Consider the following 24,942-nt stretch of genomic DNA (forward strand, 5'->3'; position numbering starts at 1 on the left):
GTGGATAAAAAAATTAGAGCTTTGAAAATGAAAAAAAAGAAATAGCTTCTTTACACTGTAATTTTAAAAGATTTTTGCTTTTGGAAGTAAATCTAAATTTAAAATTAAGTCTGAAATCATGAGAGGTTTCATGAAGGTCTAAAGTTACTAGAGTACTCTAAACCCATTCAGATTCATTTAAAAGCTGCATGTTTTCTTCCAAAGCTTTAAAGAGAGTCAAACTTGGGAGAAGCCATTGAACATTCTGCTGTTGTGTATTGAACACTGAGGACTCTCATCTGTCCCTTGCTTCAGGGGAAATGCTTTCTTTGTTTTCTTCTACTTAGTGTAAGGACCATGTCCCTCAGTGCTAAGAAATAGAACAGGGGGTGAAAAAGCCAAGAAAGTTCTTCTTTTCTTCTCTTTTCTGAGTAAAAAATTAGGTGAGGCTGGAAGTTTCTAGATCTAGCTCTTGGGGGATAGACCCAAGCCAGGAGCTGGGTTTCTCAGGCTGGGAGTAAGACTAGCAGAGGCACACACACCATTTACAAACCACTGTGATTTATTAGGCATGTGCAGGTTGTGTGACACAGACATCCACCCATGCTGAGAAGAGAGGGAGCATCCTCCACCAGGGAGAGGTACCTGCACTCTCACCCCCCAAGCCAAGTGGTTACTGTTTGGCCAAGATGCATAGTTTTTGCTTCAGGACACAGGTTATTTTGAGTCCCTATTCTGTATCTCCTGGCTCCCTATGTCATTATTTCACTCCAAAGACCTGAGGACTAAAATATGGATAGGATGGCACCGCACTTCAGAGCATGGAAGACCTCTGGGGTTTACTGAGCTTCTGAAGATCAACCATCGTGTCATTTTCAATTCTTCAATCCTGATCCTAGACAAGGCCTGCTTTGTTTTATGGATTTATTAATCTTAAACCAAAAGCATGCTTTGTGCACTTTTTTCTCTATCTGCTTTTCTCTTAGCTTGCTTTAATAGTAAATTATTTTTAATTTTTTTTTTTTTTGCAATTCCATTGAATTCCAAATTGCAGACAAAGCCAGCTTGAAGTGAACCATAAGTAAGTTCTTGATAGATAAGGATTACCACCTGCAATTTCTACTCCAGTAAAAAGGAAATTTAAGAGTCTTAATGAAAATACATGGTGTGGTTACTTGCTTTGATTCATATATAGTGTATCCCATGGGACAGCAGAAAGAAATATGAAATTTAGTGTAAAACCACGTATCATAGTAAATCAGCAAGACGTAATGGCTCCTAGTCAGCAAGTGTCAGTCTCTCTTTAAGGCAATAAACAGCAAATACATAAGAGAAGGAAAAGGCTATTTTAAATGAGCAATTTTGATAACTCTGAATTCAATCTGTATTGCCTTCAGCTGTACTCACTAAAAATCCAGATTTTATTCATACTGTGTCTCCTTCCCCTTGGATATGCCCTATTTTTCTGGAGCAGAGAGAGGAGAGGAGAACTGAGACAATAATGTGGAAGTAAGGCAGAGACTGTTTTGGCTGGCTGTAAATTATATACCCCAGCAGTGAAGTAAGCATGGCTAGGGAATAATCTTCCAATGGCTGTGATGAAAACCGCTTTATTTAAGACATTTACAACTGGACTGAACAAAGCATTTATAACTGTGCAGGGATAGTTTAGATGACCTAATTGTGGGGATTTTTCTCATCTTTTTTCCATGTTATGATTTTACTGTGATCATCAGTTCAGATCTTGCTAGAGTTATTTCTACAAGTTTTTATATTTCCTTTATGACTAAAATGTCGTGTTAAAAAATATATATTTTATATTTCTGTCAAGACATCTCTATTTTTTGAGAAAAGCAATATTTTCCCTATAAATGGTTGATGGTTTATTTTATTTTCAGGGAGATCAAGACCCTTTGAGCTTAAAATGAACTGAGGATTGAATTATGGGGAAGTAAAATGTTGATATTCCTAATGTCCCCTTGAACTGTACAGAATCAGGATAAAGCTGAAGCTTTTCACATCTTGTCCTGACAGCCTTTTGCACTGTAATAAGAACAGGCTGAAATCAGTCAGGCAGTATCCACCCAATCTCTTGTGTTCAAAGCTGTAAAATAATCAAGTGTTGGCTTCTATCCAGTGTATCTCCAAGTGTGTTCAGGGTTGAGAGCAAGAGAAACAAAAATTACCCCTCTGTCAGTAGTAACATTCAGAAGACTCTGCAGTGATTTCTCTGCTGAAAATGTTTATTGCCATCCTGGTCCTTAGGGGGAAGATGTAAATGCTGGGCTAAATTTTGCTCTGATTTTCAGCAATGTGCATCCAGAGCTGCTTGTGAGGTACATTAGAGTTAGCTGGGACTGAGAAACTCAGCGGGAGAAAAAGCCTCTTGGCTTTTTTTTTTTTCTGTCAAAATGCAACCAGATTTTTAGATCTTTATGTAACAAGGCAAATTTTGTCTGCATGAGGACCTTTCAGAATAATAGATGAACTCTCTAGGTTAAATTCATTTCTGTTTTCACATGGCTACAGGAGGCTGGGTGGTATCCTCCAAGCAGAACAATTGCCGTATTCATGGGAACAATTCAGAAGACACTTGTGTTTGTGTATAGTTTGACATATAGTTTAAAAAAAAATAAAAGTGCACACAATGAAAAGATTACCCACAGCCTTAATGACAGCATTATTACAATGCCAAAACACTCCTAATGAAATCAGGTCCTTTCTTTCTATGATCTCTTCAAACACAGCAGCAGAAGCAGGCTCTCTCTGAGGACTCTGCAAGCTAAATAGACAAGATAGGTGAAGGAAGCTGTGGAGTCCCCATTTTGCAGCTAAAGAGTTGGGGCACCATCACATTTGCCCAGTGGCACAAAAGATTAGGGGCAAGCAGGGGACCCCTGCTACCAATTCTGAGCCCCCAGGTCTGGGAACACATCCCATCTCAGGCATGGTCCCTGCTGGGATGAGAAGTGCTGGTGCCCTCCCTCCTGCTTGCCCATTTCCTTGTAAAAGAGACTGAAGGAAGTGGCACGTGAATGAGGTGGGAGCTGCAGCAACCTCTTGCTCAGGTCCCTGATCCTAATGACTGCAAGACAACATCCCAGTTTCTCTCTGTAAGCCAGAGGACCACTGACCAAAGTGGTCTGGTCCATCTGGGTGGATCCAGCTCCAGTGCAATGGCTGAGCTGCAAGGCTGGGATCCCTCTCTCCTGTGAAGATTTCACAGGTGGGTACAATCCATAGTTTTACCAGTCCCCATGCTTCACTTCTATGAATGATTTTACTATTGTCACAGTATTCCTATTTCTTATTCCTCTGAGTGCCTCCTCAAAGGCTGTGTGAACTTTTAAGATCCTGCACATGCCTAGGGAGTGGACACAGCTCCTTCACCTGGCTTAAGGACAACCTGGTGGCTTTACCTAACCAGCAGCATAAAGGGGTGAGCAGAGCCTCCATCTCCCTGTTGGACTCTAAAGGGGGCCCAAAGATAAGAGCAGGAGATAGGAACAATTGCTTCCTACTTGTCTCTGCAGCTCTGGTAGAGGCCAGTGTCAATCTTCACAATACCAAGGTATGCAGCAAGCTCATTTCTATGTGTATACATTGAAGCAGGTACATGATGTTTTTTCCTCTTGGTCTGCTCATCTTTTTTCTACCTGTCTACAGGGCTTCACGTAACAAGTCTGAGAAGAAGAGGCGAGATCAGTTCAATGTTCTCATCAAAGAGCTCAGCTCCATGCTTCCAGGCAACACTCGCAAAATGGACAAAACTACTGTGCTGGAAAAAGTCATTGGCTTTCTGCAGAAACACAATGGTAAGATTTACTGCAGCTCTTCATGCGCTTGCCAGACGGTTACTACAATATCCTCTTTCCTTCAGTAAAAGGGGCCTGAAAGTGACAACATAAGGTGTTTTGGTTTTTTTCCTGTCTCATAAAGAAAGATCATTTGCGGGCACTGTGCTGCCCAAATTCATCTCCTTGGATGCTCTTTAGTTGAGGATGACTCTCGACCTGATAGAGAAGGAAGCAAATGGTAGGAACCCCGGGAAGGAGGGCAGCATTGGCCTGCAGCACCTGTGAAGAAGAGGGATGCTTTGAACAAGAGAGATGTGGAGCCAGAGTGAAGATTCCCTTCCATTACATTTGTAGTATTCTGAGCAGAAGAACAGAGCATTCACCCCATCTTCTCTGCAGAAATATGCAGGGAAGCAATCTGTTCAGCCCTCCTGCACCTCACTGGACTGTGTAGGACTCAATTTTCCACAGTGAGCAGGAACCTCAGACCAGAAAAGGCCCCAGTTTTCAAAGTTGGCTTCAGCAAATTGCATCCACAGATAGCTGATGTCTGTCACCTGGTTTGCACAAGCAGAAGCAATGTCACATTTGCACCACATGGAGTTGCGGTAGTTCAGCCTTGGAAAGCCAGGAGTTTGTTTTTAAAATTCACAGACAGTGAAAGTTAAAACCCTTAGAAATGCACTCTTAAAGAAGGCAGAGGCAATTTCTGACCCTGCTGATCTAGTCTGGTCAGTCAAGTTTCCAGTCAGTGAGAGGAACGTGCGCTCTGGACTCCCTGATGCGTAGCGTAGGCATCTGCGAGCACTGAACGACTGAAATGCTTCTCCCTTATAAATCAGGGCACCATTTTAAAAATAGGCCCTCTTGCTCTGGTCCTGTGAGGAAGAAGCTTCATTGAATGACCACGGGGAACATCCCTGGTTCCACAAAGCAAAAGGGGCCCTTGAGAGTGGATGCACAGCATCAGCAGGATCACATTTGCTCATCCAGCACCTCCTGTCCTCAGTCCCTGGAGAGCTCTAGGTAAAATGGAAAAGGCCAAACCACCTCTTATATCATCATGACTCCCAACATAATGAAATCACAAACGTCCAAGTTATTGAGGCAATAATTATAGTGGTTCTGTTATAGAGTGCAGTTTCTCCTTACATGATTTTTTGCCACAGACAAGGTGATTTCATACAGGAGGGAGTGACTAGGACATCTCAAAGTTTAATAATTGTATATACCTATTAAAAATTACAGTATTAATATCGTTTTTCTTTCTTAGCTGCTCAAGGCAGAGTAAAGAAAGATGTGAATTTTCTCAGTTATAAAGCCAAGCAAAGAACAATCACATGAAGTTTGAATAAATGTAGACAAGTTTATCTGATAGCCCAGATAATTTACTCCGAAAGGCACTTCATTTCTGGAAGAACAACTAGGTAGAAGAAAGCCAACAGTCAGTCACAAATCTTTCCATAGCAATTGGGTCAAACTGTGGCTGGGTTTTGTGCACTTGCTAAAAAAAGCAAATGTTATCTATTTTTAAACTAGATTAGTAGTCACACAATATAATACAAAGCATCAGCATTTAAAGATGTTGATTATCTTCAGTGTACTTTGGATCTGGCTTGTTCAATAGTATTTCCCTTTCATTTAGTAGGCTAAACCAAGATTTTAGTTCTAACAGAGAAGGAGGTCAACTTTCAGATTTTTTTGCTTCATAAACAGTCTCTTTCTTGATAATCCACAGAATCTACCAAAGCTCAAGAAATTCTTTTAACAGTTGCTGTCTCATGTATATCAGCTTTTCCAAGCACTGGATCTTCTGAAAGTATCCCATATTCTGAGATAATATAATAAAAATCTATTCAGGGATGATCTCTCTTTTTCCTTACTCTGTTTTTAAAATCTCTGTAGAAGACCATGGGGGCTGTGGAGAGCCACCAAGCTATCAGTGCCAGCCCCCAGCAGTGCAGAAAGTGATGCTCAGAGCAGAAGGCTGCTTCTCAATTAATAAAGCCCAAACAGAGGCTTTGATTTCTTTCTAGGCAACAATATGCACAGGCACTGGTACAAATTTACTGTCTTTAATATCATTTAGCCACTTGCAATACTCTGGCCAATTTGATGATGTGCTTCAAATAGGGACTGCTGGGTATTGCATGCTCTAGGTTAATCAATAGGATTAATTAGCAGGTGGTGCTGAAAAGAGAAGACAGGCTGTGCTCAGCATCCCTCCACTGCTAGAGCCAAATGAGGGAGCACTCTTAGATGAGCTGAGCAGCAAACAAACCCAGCTCAAGTCACTGTAAATTCTAAGATCAGTCCCCCATCACCCTGTCTGACTCAGGGAGGGGTTAACACAAGTGACTGTTTTTTGAAGGAAACAGCTCACTGTGATGCATCAGGTGCACCCAGGAAGGTCCCCAGTTTCAGTGCAAAGCTGTGACTTGGTACCCCCCTGTGTGCCTGCACCCCTCCATGGAAAGCCCCTGGGGACTGAGCATCCTTAGGCTGCTGTAGGGCTGGGACTGGGCAACTCCCCTCCCCCAGTGTCTCAGGGGCTGACAGCATAGGAGACCCTTCCCTCCAGGCAGGATTTGGGATGAGAGGCTGGTGCTCCCCTCCCTCTCCTGATATGCCCTGCACTGTGGGGCTGGCAGTAGGTACAGGAGAAAGAGATGGGGTGCAGTACCAGTGCAAGGATGCTGTAAGCACTCATGATTTGTTCACATTTTAGAGAAGGGACCAGTAGCTCTGCTGTCTGGGGTCACGACCCTTTGGGACTCCTCTGAAGGAGTTTTCTTTCTGCTCCCTTTTCAGCACAAAGCTGTGAGATGAACCCTGGCTCTCCCGCCTCCTAGTTTGGAAGCTGTAAATTGTAAATATCAATTTGACATATGGTAATCCTTGCCTTGATTTTAATTTAATGCAAAGGGGTTTTATCTTTTGATCAATACCCAAATAAGGCTACTTAGTTGAAGCCAATTGCTCTGTGAATCCAGGCTCCCACTCAAGGCAGTTCAAGTTTTGCTGAGTGTAAAATGAGGAAACCCTTTCAAGACCAGGCCCAGATTAGATAGTTGCTACTGTCTCTGTGGGCAAAACCCATGCTAGAAAACTGCAACTTTTTAATACAAAGGTGATTTCTTCCTTTTCATAGCGACTCATATATAGTCTTGCAAGATACAGGTTTCTTTGAATTGAAAAAACTGAAATTTATTTATTTTTTTTTGTCTAGAAGTCTCGGCACAGACGGAGATTTCTGAAATTCAGCAAGACTGGAAGCCTTCGTTTCTCAGCAACGAAGAATTCACCCAGCTGATGTTGGAGGTAAACATGCATATGTACCTTTCCTGATTTTATTTAGCAGCCATAGAAAAGCCCATGGTCTTGAATAAAATGTCATCTTCATATCCAAAGAGGAGGCTTCAGGTGCTGCTGTATTTGACCATGAAGCAAAGGTGTCACTGGGACAAGGGGTTGAAGTCCCCACACATTGCTTTTCGCTCTTGCAGCTGCAGCCTGCAAAGCTGCACAGGGGCTTCCATAAAATGCAATCCAGGGGAGAGATTCACATCACACATTGCATTCTATTTTTACAAACAGAGGTGAGGAAAAGGGCATGCAGTAGTTTTTCTCCTGTTCTTGGAAGGCGTTATTATTACCTAATATTTATTCAAGACTAGCACCTAGAAAGCAACAGTGTCGTGTCCTTCTAGCGCTGGGTGCTGTACAAGCAGATAGAACCTGACAGCTCCTCTTGGTTTGATGCAGTTAATATTTCCACTGTAATGATTTTCGAGGCCCTTATCAAACACTTTTTATTCTATCAGGGAGCAGGGTTATTTTGCAATGATAGTTTTAAAATTACCTTTAAATTATACCATAGGTGCTTTTAACACTAGCTGGGATTTGAAGGGAGGTGACTCAATGGCATTTTTGTAGGTTTGAGATGAAATGCAAATGAGCAGCTAAAATGTATTTTTCTCTCTCAGAAACAGCTAGAACCTTCTTTAGCAAGGATTTTATCCCATACCAAACACATGCAAGTTGCATGGCCCCAGGATATTCTTTGAGAACAAGCTTCTCTTCCTCCCACAAATGCTGTGAACATGGGGCATGACCCCGGCTCTGGTGGCAGGCAGGGAGGGATGCTAGGGAGCAGCTTGTCCCACCAAGGGGTGGCACGAAGCTGGAGCATGTTGCTTGGCATGTTGCTGGCCCCCAGGGGCTGTTGGTCCATTGGCCATCACAATTCATTGGGTTGAGACTCCCCTGGTCCTGCTTTATGAGACATTTGATTCCCATTGCACAGACAACTGCCCATTCCCATCTCAGTGCACGGGACATAACTCCTTCAGCCTGCACTGAAATATTTCCCTTGGATAGCAACAAATCAGCAGTAGTCTTGACTGTCTCAGCCTTTGTTGATTCTACTTGTATGCCACACAATTTTAGATTAAAACAATTGCTTTTAGTTTCCCAGCTTATAAATCACTTTCTTGCTACTGTGATTTTCCATGCCCTTCAAGATAACATTGGTTATTGGGATGTCCTGTTGAGCCAGTTGTTCATCATTCTATTTTGCCTTTCTGCTGATCTTATTTTATTAACATTTGGACAAGACTGCTTGAAGTTTTTCCCATCTTATTATTAAAAGATGGGAAGGTTTTTTTCCAAGAACTGATTCAAAAGAACCAGAGCATAATTGACTGCGATAATACATCAGCTTTACTGAAAATGGCCTTTTCTTACCCTGTTGAAAAGGCTGTCATCAAATTACATAGGAGTGGGTATTATGCTGTTTGTCCATTAGAACTCTTGCAGTACTGAAATTTTTGAAGATGGATATGCCCTCTTAATGTTGAAAGGACCATTTGTGAGTAAATAAAAATAGAATTATGTATGCGTACATTAACTTCAGTTTACCACAAAATTATGATGTGAGTCACTTTGTATAATTTGCATTGTATATGAAATAAAGACTTGATTTTTTAAAAATCCAAAAACCTTCACCATAGTAACATGAACAATCCAGCTGCCTTGTAAAACCACTGCTCTCTTCTACGGGTTAACAGCTACCGTGCTTTTTTAGAAAACAGCTTGAATGTACTACACTAAAGAAAAACATATTCTCTGCACTTAGATTAACAAAATCAAACTAACTATAGCAGCTGGAGGGTTTTCAGAGATGCTGAACACATGCTCTTCTACTGGGGTATAAGTTATTGACCTGCTTTTCAAAGGATTGTAGCACCAGCAGATTCCCATTGACTTAAATAGTTGTGGGTGCTCAGCATTCTCTGGAAAAAGGAACATATGTTTGTGTGTTTATTCAAGGCTTTCTGTTTTCCTTTTTAAATTTTATTTTATTAAAAAAAAAACAAAACAATTAGCATTTTCTAGTGTTTTCAGAATTCTTTCCCTGATTGAAGTCAGCAGGGGGGAAGGATGTGCTGCAGCTCACAGGATCAACTTCTATTCTGGCTTGAAGGTATGCCTGGCTTTGCAGTAAGGTTCTGTAGCACCGTGTCACCGTGACCAGGCTGCAGTACACTCATCTCCTGACCAGGTATTGCCTCTGCAGTGTAGTCAGACTCTGCTCTGATTCACTCATGTTTGCAGTGCCCATTTGGCTCAAACACTGCAGGCAACACCAACTCCAGATCATCAGCTGAACTGACAGAGAGGACCCAGACCTGCTCCACTTGAAGGCATTGGAGCTTCATCAGTGACTCCTTAATTACAAGGAGTACTTAGGTTTTAATACAGTGCTGTAGTGCTGTCAACCTGCTGTTGACTCCTAATTTTGGGGAGGGTTCTGCTCAGAGTACATTGCCTTAGATCTGGAAATCTACCTACATTTAACTTTGAACAAGATTTAGCTCAAAACTTTACAGCTTAGACTAAAGAAGGAACTAATTTTGAAGGTGAAATTGCTCCTGTGCAGAGGATGGAGATAAGGCTGACATTTCCCTTCAGTCCTGGGAGTCAAGGGGGTTACTGCAAGGTGGGACTGAAGTGAGGAAAAAACCCTGCAGAAGAGTGAATTTCTCTTGAAATGAGTAATCTAATACCATGACCTTTAAAATAAATCACTCAATTAAAACTCAGGCTGAGGATTATTTGATCATTTGCATTGCTTTTACTTAAATGAAAGCCCAGTAACATACAACATTACATTAATACAAACTGAGATTTATGGGGTTTGAAGAAAAGTACCATTCTGAGATAGGAGAGCATCCTTTCATCGTCCTTTGATATTTACACAGAGCTCAAATGTTCATTTTAGTAACTTCCAAGGGATCCAGTCTTAGTCATTTTGCATTATTAAAATGTGTGATTAATTTAAAAACTGAGACATGAAATGTTCCTGTGAGCCCTTTGTTGCTTCAATAGTAAGTTTTACTAGACTACAAAGAGTGTTGTAAAAGTTAAATCAGACTGTAAAATCAGAGAATTTCTGTTCTGCAACTCAAGATAACATTCCTACAACTGGATTACAATATGGTGCTGAAGACAAACTGTTTTGATCAACGTGTGATGAGGTGCCCTGTTTACACCTCTCATTCCCATTAAATCACTCTCCACTTCTCTGTTTTCCTTAGGCATTAGATGGCTTCATTATAGCAGTAACCACAGGTGGAAGCATCATCTACGTGTCTGACAGCATCACACCTCTTCTAGGGCATTTACCGGTGAGTGATTCTGCCACTTGCTTTTCTACTCTTAGAAAGATAAGTAAAAGGATGGTGGTGGGGTGGTGTTTTCCTGAAAACGCAGCAAAGGGGCTTGTCCCTGCATTAGGCTGGTGTTCTGCTGTTGATTAGCTCTGTCCTCTCTTTGTCTGACTCATACCCATCAGGTTTTTGTTGCTATGAAGCACTTTGGCTTGAATGGAAAAAGCTCTGCGGGAATACTGTGGCCAGAGGAGGGACAGAGTGACCTGGCTGATCTTTTCCATCTCTGATTTCTAAGCTAGCAGGGAATAGCACCATTGCCACTGGCAGCCAAGCAGGGAGCTTGTTAAGACCTTTACTCAGCTCCCGGGGAGGTAAAGGACAAACCCCGCACTGAATTCAGAGGGGTGGGAGTTGGCTGCCCCTGCAGCTCAGCTCTGCTTTCCCAAGGGGAGTGTTCCTGGCTCCCAGGAGGTGCTGGTGGAGCTGATGCTCGGTGCTGGGGTCCAGCATGTAGGGTTTGTTTTATCTGCAGGCTGCTGTGGGAGATATTCCTGCCTGAGCTGCCTGGGGCTGAAGGAGCTGGGGAGAGGGACGGCTTCGAACTCTGCTCCTGTTGCTAAGGCTGCTCCAGGAAAAATGGCACAATAATTAAGGATTAATCCTCATGCTCATTTTTAGAAGCTTGGTCTCAAATAAATACATGCCCAGGAGAAAAAAAATAGCTGCCAAATCATTATTGTACCACACACACCCCACACACACACGTTCTTAGGGAAATTGCAATTCTTTTTTCTCTCGTTTACTTTTTCACAAAATACATGTTATGTTTTCCACCCAGACAAATGTATTTCACACACAGTACCTTGCTGTAATATGAGCAAAATTTATTTTCTTCTGAGACGAAAGGAACTTGATGAAAGGCGGCAGCTCCTGGTAAATGAAAGGATATTGCTATGCAACAACAGATTGAACTGAATCGAGCCATTTCAGTTTGCTTTAATCCTCAACAGTTGAGAAAAGCAGTAGTTGACTATTTTCTGACATTTGCCTTTACTTCAAAGGTGGGGAGAGTGCTGTCCTGCATACAATGTTGTCTCTTCATACATTTTCTGATTTCTATGGTATTTTTTTTGTTTTTCATGGTCTGGGGGTTTTAACACTATCCCTTCCAAATACTGATTCTTAGTGGAGATAGTAAATCTGCTGCAGGAAAGCATTGCTCTTCAAGAAGACACATTTCAGACCTTGTGCCTAAAACCTTAAATCCTAGCTGAGCATAATTCCTGAGCTGGTCCATCAGTGACTAAATTGGTTTTCCCTCCAAGTCATGTCTTGGGTGATAAATTTTGCCCAAAACAAGGACAAGGATGACCATAATTTTTTGTTCTCACAGAAGCAGCACGTAATAGCCCGAACCAGGAACCAACCAGGAGGTGGGGCAGGAGTTCTCACAGACCTTCTCAGAGCTGATGGGGAGATAATGGTTAACATTTGCCCCACCAGTCCGGGCATGTGGAGGGACTGGGTACATGCCAGAGACTGCAACTGAGAAAGCAATAAAGGCCTGTGCCTGCCTAGGGTTGGTAAATGGCTACAGTCATGGGCAGGGGCCCAGCTAAGTGTGCACTTAGGTGAACACTAGGAATTTTGGTCCCGTGCTGCCCTTTCCATATGTCTTTTTTAAGTTTTGAAACTGATCAGAGTTCTGTCTGGAAAAATCTATGTATCTTACTTTGTTTACCACCAGGATCTATTTGTAAGCTAAATTCATTGTTTGAGGGACAGAATACCAAATCTTTCTCCCCTGTGACTGCAGGGAAAAAAAATACTCTGCAAATCTGCTTTGAGCACTGAAAGGGAAGCAAAACTGGTCAGAACATTGAGCAGGGCTCTCTGAGGGCCCCTATCAAGAAATCTGATGTATTTTCTTTCATTAAAAGCATGAAAGACTCTGGTGCTGAGAACAAATATATTCAATTCTCTTTAGTACAGCTTCCCTAACTTCCACGAAGCATTTTCAAACACAAACTTCCTCTGTTGTAATTCTAAATAGCATGTTATTAAAAGATCTGGAGGCTCTTCCTAGGGTCCATTGATGTAAAGAGAGGTTTAACTCACATGGTAAGACTGACTATAGCTGAAACGAACTCCTGGAAATACGGTCGTGACTCATAGAATTTTCCAGTCATATGGTATGCTATGACTCCAAGACTATGCAGTCTCTGAAGGAGTGTTCTCTCTGTCCCTTCTTGCCTGCTTTGCTGAGTGAAACAGTTAAACACAAGCAACAAACTACTTCCAACCTAGAGATGGAGATGGAGCTTCCTTATGGATATTGCCTGTCCACAAACTTGGACAAAAGATGCTGCACCTGCCCACAGAGTGGTAGAGTGGTGAGCATCTCATCCAGCTTTATTCTGTTCATATCTTTGGTCACCTTCTTGCCATGGCACCAGATGTCTGCTCTTTGGGTCCAGTACAGAATTAGCTCTGAATGGCTTGCTTGGCCTGGCATTTCCTACAGCTCCAGCAAGAACGTGGAATATTTACTTCCTTCTATTTGACCTGTTGGTATATTCTTGACAAATTGATTCAAGAACATTGTAGGAGTCTTGATATGTAAAAGATTCAAAATTTTGTTCTGCGTGCTGCTTTACAGGTGTGCCTAACTTCTACAGGAAGCAAGAGTTGGAAAATGCAGTAACAAGTAGACACCTCATATGTTTTTCAAACTCATTTTAAAAATGTTGGTATTTCCTAACAGCAAAGATATAAGCCAAACATTCAGTTCTGGATATGACACCTGATGGAGCAAAAAAGTATGAATTCCAGGACTTGCAAATCAATGAACAGTTTGTGCTCAGGGCAGGAGGTTGTTCTGAGGGGTGTGTGGAACAAAACTTATCTTTCAACTCCAAGTGTAGGTGCAGTAGCAGGGCTCTGTCAGCTATCACCTTAAACAGAAACAGCACTGAAAAACTGATAATAGGTTTTGAATGAGAGTTTGGTTACAGTATGGAGACAAAAGGTGGTACATCCCCAGGTCACTGAAGAAGGAATAGTGAGTTTGAGAAGCAGTGACAGCTCACATCTAGTCCTCCTGCAGTTACTGCTGAGTGGATGGAGATTAATTAACCTCCATGAGACTTATATGCAACTGGTGGATAAGTATCATTAACTACCATTTGCAGGTAGAAATGGAATAAGGAGGAAAATTACTTTTCTGAGATTGTACCATAAGCCTTGGACAGGACTCACCACTGCAGTTTCCTGCCAGGTGGTCTTTCTTCACGTGCCCAAAATTACATGAACAATGTACTGTATTTTGTGTTAATATAAGTATAATGCATGGGTATATTATTTTATATATGTGAGTATATAAAATAAACAAAAAGGTATACTGTGTATATATGTATTATATAAACTTAATCCTATACTGTATCAGTAGGATGCATATTAATAAGGCATACACTACAGTCACAAAAATAATTTTCAAATATTCTTCACAAAAGGAGTATTCAAATAACGAGCACATGTAGTAAATATTTACAACAGAACAGTCCAAATTGATTATGGCATCACAATAAGTATAAAGTATGGCACTCTGATTTTCAAAGTATACCATTTCACCCCTCTAATTAGGAATTCCACAAAGATCAGCAGGCATGGGTCAAAAGCAGAGGGAAACCAAAGCACAGTCTTATGTAAATGCATAAATAAATGATGATGATTAATAACTTGCCAGTCTCATACAGGGCTAACACATTTTCAGCATGACTATACAGTCTGATGGCAGCTGCTCTGATGACACATGAAGCTGTGTCAGTGTGCCAGCTCAGCCCGAGGTAGTCTCAAGTGGGATGGATGTAAGTCAGTGCCATTAGAGGGTCACTTTATCTGAGGACTTTCCTTCAGATATGCTCTTCTAGCATTAGGGTAGTGTGACTTTCCTCTTGGCAGCCCTGTGACAGCCTCTTTATCTTCTCCACCCTGGGCCAGTTGTGGCCTTTTGCACAAACCCATCTCTTCTTTCCATTCCCAAATCTCAGTAGCTAGATTTCAGCTGGATTTCAGGTTTGTGCTCACAGACCATGAGGCTAGAGACACACGGACATTCAGCTTGTGCCAGTGGCACTGGGAAGTCCTTCTCCCTAGAGACTAAGTAATGCTGCTGCAAAGGGATTCCCAGACTGGGAGGTACATTCTCCCTGCACCCATCCATCCAGGATGGAGGAAGGGAGGAGCAATGGCTGCTGCCCCGAGGGCACTTCTCAGGAGCTGAGGGGATACTCTCAGACAGGGACTGGACCTGGTTCTGATCCAGTGGCTCAGGGTGACTCCCAGCTGCTCAGAGTTTGCAGGGGAAACAACCAGCTCCAGTGAGACACATCAGGCCTGTGCAAGGAGCTGCTGAACTGTGTGAGCAACCAGGCACCTTTTTCCAGCTTGCTCCCGGATCTCATCATGGACATTTGGTGTATGGACATAACCAGTCTGATGATCTCTGAGAATTTTTAGAGGATTATCACTGAGCACTGAGAGTTAGGCTGGGAACTGGCCCCCAGAGAAGCAGCCACTTCGTTTGTCTGGTGTTTTTCCCCGTTTTAGGCTTTGTCCGTAGTCACTGGAAATCAGGGGGAAAATTCCTGTCAATTGCCAGAGGTTTTGTTTCCACATTGCTGGGCATCTCTGCAAGTGTTGCTCATCGTGATACTTCTATTTTTCTCAAAGGTCCTTTTTCTTTGCAGTGTGATGTCTTGGATCAGAATTTGTTAAATTTCCTCCCAGAACAAGAACATTCAGAAATTTATAAGATGTTATCTTCTTGTATGCTTATGACAGATTCTGCCTCATCGGATTACCTAAAAAGTAAGTTTTATTTTATCTTCCCCAGTAAATGAAAAAGCAAGGGCAGGATAAAGATTTTACTAAGAAACTGTTTTTTATATAATATGCAATATAAAACCTGGGTTCATAGCCTTTTTAAAAGATCTTGCCACCTGGAATGACCCCTTGGTTCTATTTTTAAATGAAACTCATTGCCTTCACTTTACTAGGCTAAGACTACTTGCAGTTGTGTTAATTATTAAATACTGTATCTTTTGAGACAGCTAAGGAAAATAGGTTAGCTGATGGAAACTGAGAGTTCACCTGAGACAAATCACATCTTAATTGATATTTCAGCCTGTCCAAATAAGATGCTGTTCAGAGATATGCCCATGTTGCATACCTTTGGTTTGCACTATAGTTGAAAAGTATCTGTAAAATCATTGCAGTTCTTTTTCAAATTGAATTTTGCTTTTCTTAAAAGTGCTTTTACTTGCCTCATCCTTATTCACTCTAGGAGGTAAAACATAGGGAACCTGAAAGCACACGATAATATAAGACGTACAGCTGCTCAGTCGACTGAATATACAAAACCTGCAGCTGATAGCTAATATACCAGAGTTAATTTAATAGACATTTTGAGGTAATTAGGCATAGTTTTCCAACAGTAGATGTACAGCTGCTGTGAGTCGTGAAAAGCCTAAGTAGAAAAAAAGCTGTAGATGAAGGATCTGATTCTCTTCTTGGTTACACCAGTGCTGTGGCAGTGTAAGTCCTGTGATGAAGGTGGTGTAAAAGAAGGGTGAGTTACTCTCGAAGGCTGTCACTGGGCAGCAGGCAAACAGCACTGAGCAGCCTGCATCCCTGCAAGGCAATTCCTTGCAGAGGTTCTGATCCTGCAATGTATAGCATATATCAGTGTACAAGGCTCTAAGTGGTAACAAGCTGCTCTCGTGCTGCCAGTTGCAAGATTTGGGTTGGAAGACACCATTGGTTGTGTTTAGCTTAAATAGTATATTTATTTCTTCTTCTTCTTCTTTTAACAATCCAGCTGACAATGAATTAGAGTTTTATTGTCATCTTCTGAGAGGAAGTTTGAACCCAAAGGAATTTCCAACATATGAATACATAAAATTTGTAGGAAATTTTCGGTCTTACAGCAATGGTAAGCTTTAATTGTTGTATAAATGTTACTTTAGCTGTGTAAAATAAAATATAAGTATTGCTCCATTGAACAAGACAGGCTTTTAACTGAAAGGACTATTTTTAACATAATGGGGTAAATTTTGCTTCACACGGACCTTGCAGCTGTTTTGCAATAGCTGGATGAATACCTATGAGGAGTGAAATTGTATTGGTTGCTTTTGTTACCGCCCTTCACTTGTTAGCAGTGATTCTGGATTCTGGGTAAGTTTGCAAATAATGACAGGTTCAGAGGAGGCTTTGTTTGTGCTCGCTAATACTGTGTGCTAAGACTCTACCTATTAGCTAAATACTATGCTTGCTGCCCTATCTGCTGGCTTACATTAAACACATATTCAATACCAGAGCTGATAATCTGCCAAATCTGCCCTCTCACTCTTCTCTGCCACATCCTGGGGAAAGGCAGCAGTGCCACGTACTTGAGTGTTTCACCTACTGCCTCTTGCTGTGGGTGAGGGCTCCCCGAGTGGCCGAGGACACTTCCACTCACCTCCCTTTCCAGCTGCCATTTTACGTTCCTCTCCCTCACTGCAGCCCCAATACTCTTAAAAATAAAAATTAAAAAAAACCCCACCAGGAATAAAAAAAATACAGTCAGCACAATTGCTAATGCACCACAGTCAATCTAGTGAAACCATCTTTCAAGGGATGAAGAGCAGATTTCCACCTCGCCCCTTCCCTAACAAACAGAATGCTGCACGGCCATTAATGTCAGAAATGAAATACTCTCTTATTACTTTCCATTCTCCTGCCTGCCCAAGTTTGCTTTAGTTACTTGCCTGATTGAACTCCAGAGTGGCATTTCCAAAGTTGCTGGTATTGTTCCAAATAGGTCATCCTCAGCTAAAAAATTCCCCACCGTGCTTTCCAAAAACCGCATGCCACACTGCAAAAAAAAAAAAAAAAAAAAGAGAGAAATGTCCCTGTCCCCATTTAACTTTCTGCTCTTGCTCCACATGACTAGAATAGAAACCTATGTGCAGGATGGAGATATGTATATTTTATTATGTTTGGTGCCATCTGATTTGAGGTTTTATTTGTATAAAAAAATGTAACTGCCTGTGTGCTTTCTAGTTTGAATAAAGCGAAATGCAGCTGCCTGACAGACTCGCACACCAAGATATTCTGTTTTCTAGAGCAGAAACTGGATTTCAGGTGCTGACTCATAAGGATACATTTCTACCAGGGGAATTTCTGATCCATTTTCTTCAAGGATTTTCAGCCTTTTATTTTGGTGTGACCTTAACACATTGCCCTTTTACCCCGGTAGGATTTCATATCCCAGCATTTATATCTGTGACCATTTCTCAGAAGAAAGATAAAACTTGCATTACAGATACCTTCCCAAGCTTAATGCATATAAACTAAATGGGAACATATTGATTTCAAAAGACACTAAATCGTTTTCCAAAGACCCCAGCTTATAGCTTTCAAATAAGACATGCTTTCTGCTTCAATTTTTTTTTTTTCTTTAAGCCACCTTTTTTCTAAATCTTCCAGCTGTATTTTGCCTCTTCCACATTTTCCCAGCTCTGCTGCAGTCCAGCCCTCTGGCTGACAGGGAGAGGATGTTTTTTGCTCTTGTTCTGTGAAATGGTGCCTCCTGCACCATTCTTCTCTCCCCATCACAGAACTCAAGAGTGGCATTTCCAAAGTTCATCCTGACCTGTCCACCCTGGCTTCAGTTTCCCAGCACAGTGCAGAGCCTGGTGGAAATTCTCACTTCACCAGTGTGTCCCATGCCACAAAACTACCTCCTGGCAAAGGTGGAAGCAAGTGCACTAGACTCACAATGCAGCAGCAGCAAACTCTGCTTGGGAGCTGATAACCTTGGGCCAAGGACAGAGTGAGCATCTGGAGGAGGGTGCAAACCTCTATGAGCTCCAACTGGGCTTCTTGTGTCAGACAGCTGGACCCTGAGCAAGGCTTGGGGGACATCAGCTCAAGTGAACACCTTATGAATGCAGCTGCCCTTTGGGCAGCTTTCCAGCCCTAGGGCTAGGGAAAAGCAGCTGTGCTTTATCATGGGCACTTGTGGAGGATGATGAGTGCAAGGGTGGGTTCCTGCCTCTGCTTGGCCCCCGTGCCCTGGCATGCCCCATTTTCAAGGGCTGTACCACCAGCCCATACACTGGGGCTGTCACCTGCCAGCCCTGACAGTATTTGCTCTTCTCTTCCTCCTATTAAATAAATAAATAAATACCTGTTCTCCAGCCAACCCCTTTCCAAGTAAGGAAGAGAGCAGTGGGAGGGGTGGTAGGGTAGAGAAATACCACTCAGAGGGCAGTGCTCATCCTACATGCATAGGATCAGCTGGCCCCAAATCCTGCTTTTTGGAGGTGTTTGTGAAGGAAGTAGGCTAAGCTAAGGATAAGAAAAGAGTTAGCTGAGCATACTGTGAGGGGAGAAAGACAGAACTTGCAAATTAAGCTTAATTAGCAGGAGACATTCCTTATGAATGTATTCAAGAATGCTTTTCCCTGTAGCTTTTCACAGCAGTGGAAGTGTGAGCATGTATTTACACGTGGGAGACTGATACAGGATGTTCTCTAAATACAAATCTCTGCTGATCCTTTTTAGCTACCCAACACCAAATCCTACCTTTGTTTCCAATAGTTTGCTGAGCGTACTCTGAGTCCACCCTGCCTGCACATTCCTGCTAGAGGGACACCTCAGCCCCTCTGCTTCAGGAAACGTTTTTATCCCTGGGCAGGCTGTATCATCAGGGTACTTAACTATTCCATTCTCATTAGTGTAGGATTGTGGCAGTGACAGTCCTAATGAATCTTTCACCTTTTCTTCTCACTTAACCTTCACTAATGTTTTGAAGAACCAGTAGGTCCTTTTTTCCCCTCCAGAACAAAAATATCTCTAGTTTTTGTTCTACTTCCAAATAACCTTTTACATAACCTCCCCTGAATCGTCATCTTCTTGGGCTCAGTTTTTTTAAATATTCATTGCTTACATAATGGTGGTGCTTCAGGGAAGGGGACATGTGTGCTGCAGTCCCGATGACCTTATCCCCCTCCTTCCTCCCTTGTTCCTTCTCTGTTAATTGCATTGTGACTTATGGCTGAGAACATCATACAGGGATAGGTTTGAATGGATTAAGTTAGAGGACTGAGGCTTAAGAAAGCCAGTTATGGGCTTAGATGTTCTCCCTAACTTTGATGGGAGCTCTGGAGCTTTAAAGACTATTGTACTGTAACACTGAGATGCCAAAGAGATTATTTTGTCTACTAAAGCTAAAGAAATAGCTGATTAATACCAAGGTGACTTGTCACCACCAGGGTTGCCATGCTACCTGCCTTGAGCCCATGAAGTTCGCCCAGAGGAAGTCACTGGCACATTTTCCCTTTCCAAGACAGGGCAGGGAGATGCATGTGCAAGCCCCAGATATTGCCTGTGAAAGTTTACAGAGCTCACAGCATGTGTTCAGTCTTTCAGAAGATCACAGTCCCCAGAGCTCCTGGGCTCAGCTATAGCCAGAGGCTGGAGGAGCCGCACAGCCCAGTGCCAGGGTTAGCAGGGGAGTCTACGTCTGGGCTGGTCCCAGGGATGGTGTGCAGGGAGGTCAAACTCTGTAACCCCTGCTGCAGCAGCATTTCTGCAGCTGTGTATCTATACTGGGGATGTGACAGGAGCTGCCTGCACATGAGAGAACTGCCCTCGAAATTATCTGTGCCCGAGCAAGAGCGGCCGACCAGGGGAACAGCAATGTGAGCTCTGCGGAGGGACTGCATGAGTCACTGGCTGTGCTAAATCAAATACAAGAGATTTGATTTTCCATTTGGGAGGATTATATAATCATCATTAATTAAGCTTCAGTGAGAAAAGCAGGGCTGTAACCTGATGTGAAGGCTCAGTAGTCCCTTGAGAGGCGGGGAGGTAGCCCGTGGGCCACTCAGAAGAGGAAAGTGGAGTTCCCTCTTTGCTTCTATGAGAATTTTTTTTTTTAATTTGCAAATAGGAACTCTTTCCAATAATTTATATGTTCCAGGTTCTAGTCCTGTAGCCTATTTTTTAACAAGAGAGATGATATGCAAACACCTTAGAGAGCCAAGTACTATCTCTGTACCTGCTGACCCATAGTACCTGACAAGGGGCTGAGTCATGTCAGGGCTGAGGAGGGAGGCAAATAATAAGGATAACCCTCCAAAAAAATCCAGGGAAATGTTTAGCTCCCAGTATAAAAAATGTCAATTTAAGTGAGAGTAAATTATTTTACAAAGCCGCTTAATAGCAAACTCTGATAAGAAAAGATAAGGCAGGCTGGATTTTTCCCTCCTGTGAAAACTGTACGTTTGTAAACAGGAAAAGATCTCTTACAATTATATAGCCAAATATTGTCTTTGTTATCCTATTTCTGAGGTGACATACAGGCTTAGAAACTCCTGTAAAGGACAAAGTCAGAGTCCTGCCTTCTGAAGTATTCATCAAAAGAAAAAAGGATCACTGGCACCTTTAAAGTGGCAGATCTGTCTTGTCATCCAAAATGCCTGAAGTTTTACTCCTAAAGGAGGGGATAACCATTAAGTGTAAAGAGTTTCTGATCAAGTAATATAATCCACTAATATAGTGGAAGTTAAAATTATGCATTTTTTTCCAAATTACATTGAAACTCAGGAAGCATCTGGCTACTGGATGCTAATAATAGCAGATATTCTACTGTTAGCTGATGTATCTCTTAGAGATAAGAACAACCATCAACAAAACTATGATGCTGTGGAGAAAAAAAGATATTTTCACTCCTAAGACAATTAATTAATTCTGAATTCCTTTTTAAAAGAAATGAACAGATTTATACAGAAGACACATCGATCTTGAGCCTCCATAAACATATGCAGAAACATCTGATAACAAGAATAACTCAAACCAAAATGAATGTTTTGATCAGAACAGACAGCTTCGTATTATTATTTTCTGTTAACAATATTGTAGAAACTGCAGCTAGCAATCTACAATATGCTGGGCTCCATGAGCAATTAAGAAAAAAGGCACCATTCCTGTCCTGAAGATTTGACTTGGAATTCTTAACCACAGAGGACAGTGAGGGGAGAAAGAGGAGGAAGAAAAAAGAGACCTATGTAGACAAGTGACATGTGGACAATATCCATCCAAAACTACTTACTCCTCCAAAACTACTGAGTGCAGTCCAGTCTGCCACTGGCAGCACTTTACATTTCTTCATTATATATCTTTATTTATATATATATATATGCATACATATATGTATATAAATTGATGAATAATATGTTTATCTATGATCTGAATTTATGTGTATGCAACAATCTTGATTTTATTCTGGCCTTTTTGGCTTGTATTTTTTGAAATCACTGTTCAGTCTGTTCAACAATCACTAAGACTGGGTCTTTGGACATGAACATCTACTGACAAAATAGGAAGGAGGGATTTCTTTCAAATGGAATTGGCATAAATGAGAAGTTCTCTGTAAAAGAAAGAATACATTTTAAATATCCCAAGTTAAAATCAGATGACTGATCAACTAACTGACTGCTGTACTATTATTAACTGAATAATGTAGCATCTGGGTTTTTTTAACCCTGTTTTCATTCATTTCATGTGGCATGATTTGTATCCCTAAGGATACAAACATTTCGTCTATGGTAGTTAAGGTCTTTGTTCCTTACATATATTACTTATTTTTAACATTTTGTTCCTAGTATCCTTGTCTTTAAAAAACAAACAAGCAAACAAAACCAAAAACAAAAAGCAACAACAAAAAAGTCCTGTTGTGTAGGCAAACCAGGTTTTTTGTATCTTCTCATATGACATTTGTAGGTTCTTTAATGATACAAAAAGCATCAAAAGAATACCTACAAAATAATTTTGTGGTAGCTCTAGGAGTAGCTGCTCTGATAGGTAACCTCAAAAACTAGTAAAATTCATGCTAAACTCTTAAAACCCAGCTATCTACTCTTTATAAAAAAACTGTTTCGCCTCTCAGATTATATATTTAGCTTTCTCACAAAACCTTCTAATTCCATACTCAAAATATTTTATCTAGATCATTTACTTGTGAAACAGGCCCACATTTAGCTGAGTTCAGCTATCTACAGACAGCTTTGCATTTTCATCAGGCATCTTCTGACAAAAGAACTCCAAGACCTGTATTTGACTTGTGAATCTTAATATCATCATAGCCTCATCTTATATTTTCCATTCCACTGCTTTCCTGTGGTGCTTTCAGAAAGTCAGCTACTGAACTTTGCTACCTCAAGATGTTGCATGTTTCTTTTTAAGAGACTTGAAAAATTGTAAAATAGGATTTTTCAGAGGGAACGCTTAAAAGATTACATCAGGATTATTTTTTTTTCCTTTTCAATTCATGTAATGATCTCTTTTTTTTAATAACACTTTGGATTTTATCAAAAGAGTTGAAATTTGCTGACCAGCTCTAAGAGCAGACCAAAGCAGGCCATGCAGATAGAGCTGTGGAGAGAACAGATACCAACAAAGTAAGTCAGGAAGCAAAGTGATTCAGAAACAAATGTGGGATTTTTTTCTTTCACATATTGTAGCTGTTATTTTCAGATCAAGATGTACATTTCAAGGTGGTGGCTACTTGCCTGCATCATTGAGGCTTTTAGTGCTTTGGGCATTGTGATGGGCAGCTGGGTATGGAGATGGCACAGTAGCTTTTCAAAGTCTGGATGACTTTCAGCCAGGCCAGCTCCGTCTCATCTCCTTCGACTTGACTCATTCACTGCCACTGAGTTCAACATTCCCAAATGTTGTGATAAAATCTCAAATTTATTACATAGCTGTCCTATATGATACTTATTACCCTGGTAGAATTGCAGTTACCTCTTGGAACTCTAATCTTAATTTGTAAACACCACCTTCAGGGATGTATTCTGCTCTCTTCTGGGAATACATCTCAGGTCCATGGCTGTTCGTATCCAACAGCTGATGTAAAAATGCCATCTGCTCTCTTTGGTGCAGCTCACTCTCCATTTGGCCTCTGCTTTCTTCTGCAACTGGTGTCATTTGCAAGCCCATGGGTTCAGTAACCAGGTTAACTTACACCTGTGCTTTGCAGGCTGAATGTGCTTATCTTATTTTTCAAGTCTGAGCCCAGCCTGCAAACATTTGCTACTCCACTTGGCTATTACAGAGAGAAATGAGCCCATTGACTTCAAATAAGACTACATACTAGATAACAAGCTTGGAAATAACTTCTTACAATGCCTTTAATGTAGGTGTATAGCAATACCATTAATTTTTAAGCAGGACCAACTACAGAAATCGACAGACTTGCACAAAATAATCATATCAGACAAGAACCAATAATTCTTTACTCAAGCTTCTCCAGTTTCCTGCAGCTCCTAAGTCTTCCTTTTTTTTCCACCTCTTGTATTAATAGTCCCAAAGAAGCCCTCCTATATGCACATAACCCCAGGAGCAGAACAAGAATACATATTCCTAGGAAATTCCCAGAGCAAGTGTGCTTTTCTGGTGAAAGGAGAATTTTGCCTGTGTTTTTATATCAATATCCAGCCAGCCATGCCCTCCAGACTCAACTGCAAGAGAGGGCTGTAATCCCTGTGGGTGCTCACATCTGCATTGCCTTCTCAGATGAGGAATCTTTCTTCCCCATTTTGGCACAGTACATATTGTGCACACAGTGGCCTAAACATGATAATCACAGGTGTGAATTCTGCTCAGAGTACTTGTTTTTGTTTCATATCCTGTTACCTTTCTTGTCATCTAAGTATCATTATTCTAAAGCTTTAAATAGCTTGAATTGGCTTCCAAAAGCATGTTTCAAATTGAGTCTTCTTCGATCTCTGCAATTTATGCTACTGAACTAAAGCCCTGTGTAGAAGCACCCCAGAATAAAAATTGCTACTTATCTCTTCCCCAGAGGGATACAAAACACTTCATTTTCACAGGAAAGAGTGTGGTTATCCTTGCAGACCTGTGCAAGAGACAAACTGTAGGAAACTTCATAAAGTTGGATATAGAGATTTAATAGTAAAGCAAGGTAGTTTTATATTAGCATTAATCCCTATTAGCATTAAGTTAACTCATATTGGGGAACTCTGGCTGGTAGGTAGGACCTTCTTTGCTACCATGGGAGACAGGCAGCTGGACAGGGTGAGAGCCCATGGGACCAACCTGGTTCCCACTGAAGCTCAGCATACAGTTTTATTTCACTGCTGTGAGAGTGGGATTACCATCTCTAAACAGCTTGAAATTGGATGGAGAATTTGAATTATGTCATTCTGACATGGGACTGTGAGCTAGCTTATGGCAACACATGCTTTTGGCAACACATCTCTGTGGCAGGAGGTGCTGGTGGGCCCTCAAGACAACACAAGAGCCGTGTTATCATGAAAGACACAGATAAAAAACCATACACAAAATCTGTAGCCATGTTGCATCCAGTTTTCCCTTCTGCCCGGCATTTCAGGAGACAGCAGGCTATCTGCAGACTC

The 24,942-nt window shown here is 41.5% G+C and overlaps 1 protein-coding gene across 3 annotated transcripts in view; it reads left to right on the forward strand.

Moving 5' to 3' along the window:
• NPAS2 (neuronal PAS domain protein 2) overlaps nt 1-24,942 on the forward strand; it is a 104,997-nt gene that overhangs the window by 53,153 nt on the left and 26,902 nt on the right. For 2 of the 3 annotated variants that reach the window (XM_030469554.1, XM_030469557.1), the window contains exons 3-7: nt 3,646-3,794; nt 7,006-7,097; nt 10,376-10,465; nt 15,199-15,319; nt 16,329-16,442. In XM_030469554.1, coding sequence (XP_030325414.1) covers nt 3,646-3,794; nt 7,006-7,097; nt 10,376-10,465; nt 15,199-15,319; nt 16,329-16,442 — 566 coding nt within the window. The remainder of the gene's footprint in view (nt 1-3,645; nt 3,795-7,005; nt 7,098-10,375; nt 10,466-15,198; nt 15,320-16,328; nt 16,443-24,942) is intronic. The other variant, XM_030469556.1, reaches the window with a different exon arrangement.

This window comes from Calypte anna, chromosome 1 (assembly GCF_003957555.1).
Source record: "Calypte anna isolate BGI_N300 chromosome 1, bCalAnn1_v1.p, whole genome shotgun sequence".
In the NCBI taxonomy this organism is placed as follows: domain Eukaryota; kingdom Metazoa; phylum Chordata; class Aves; order Apodiformes; family Trochilidae; genus Calypte; species Calypte anna.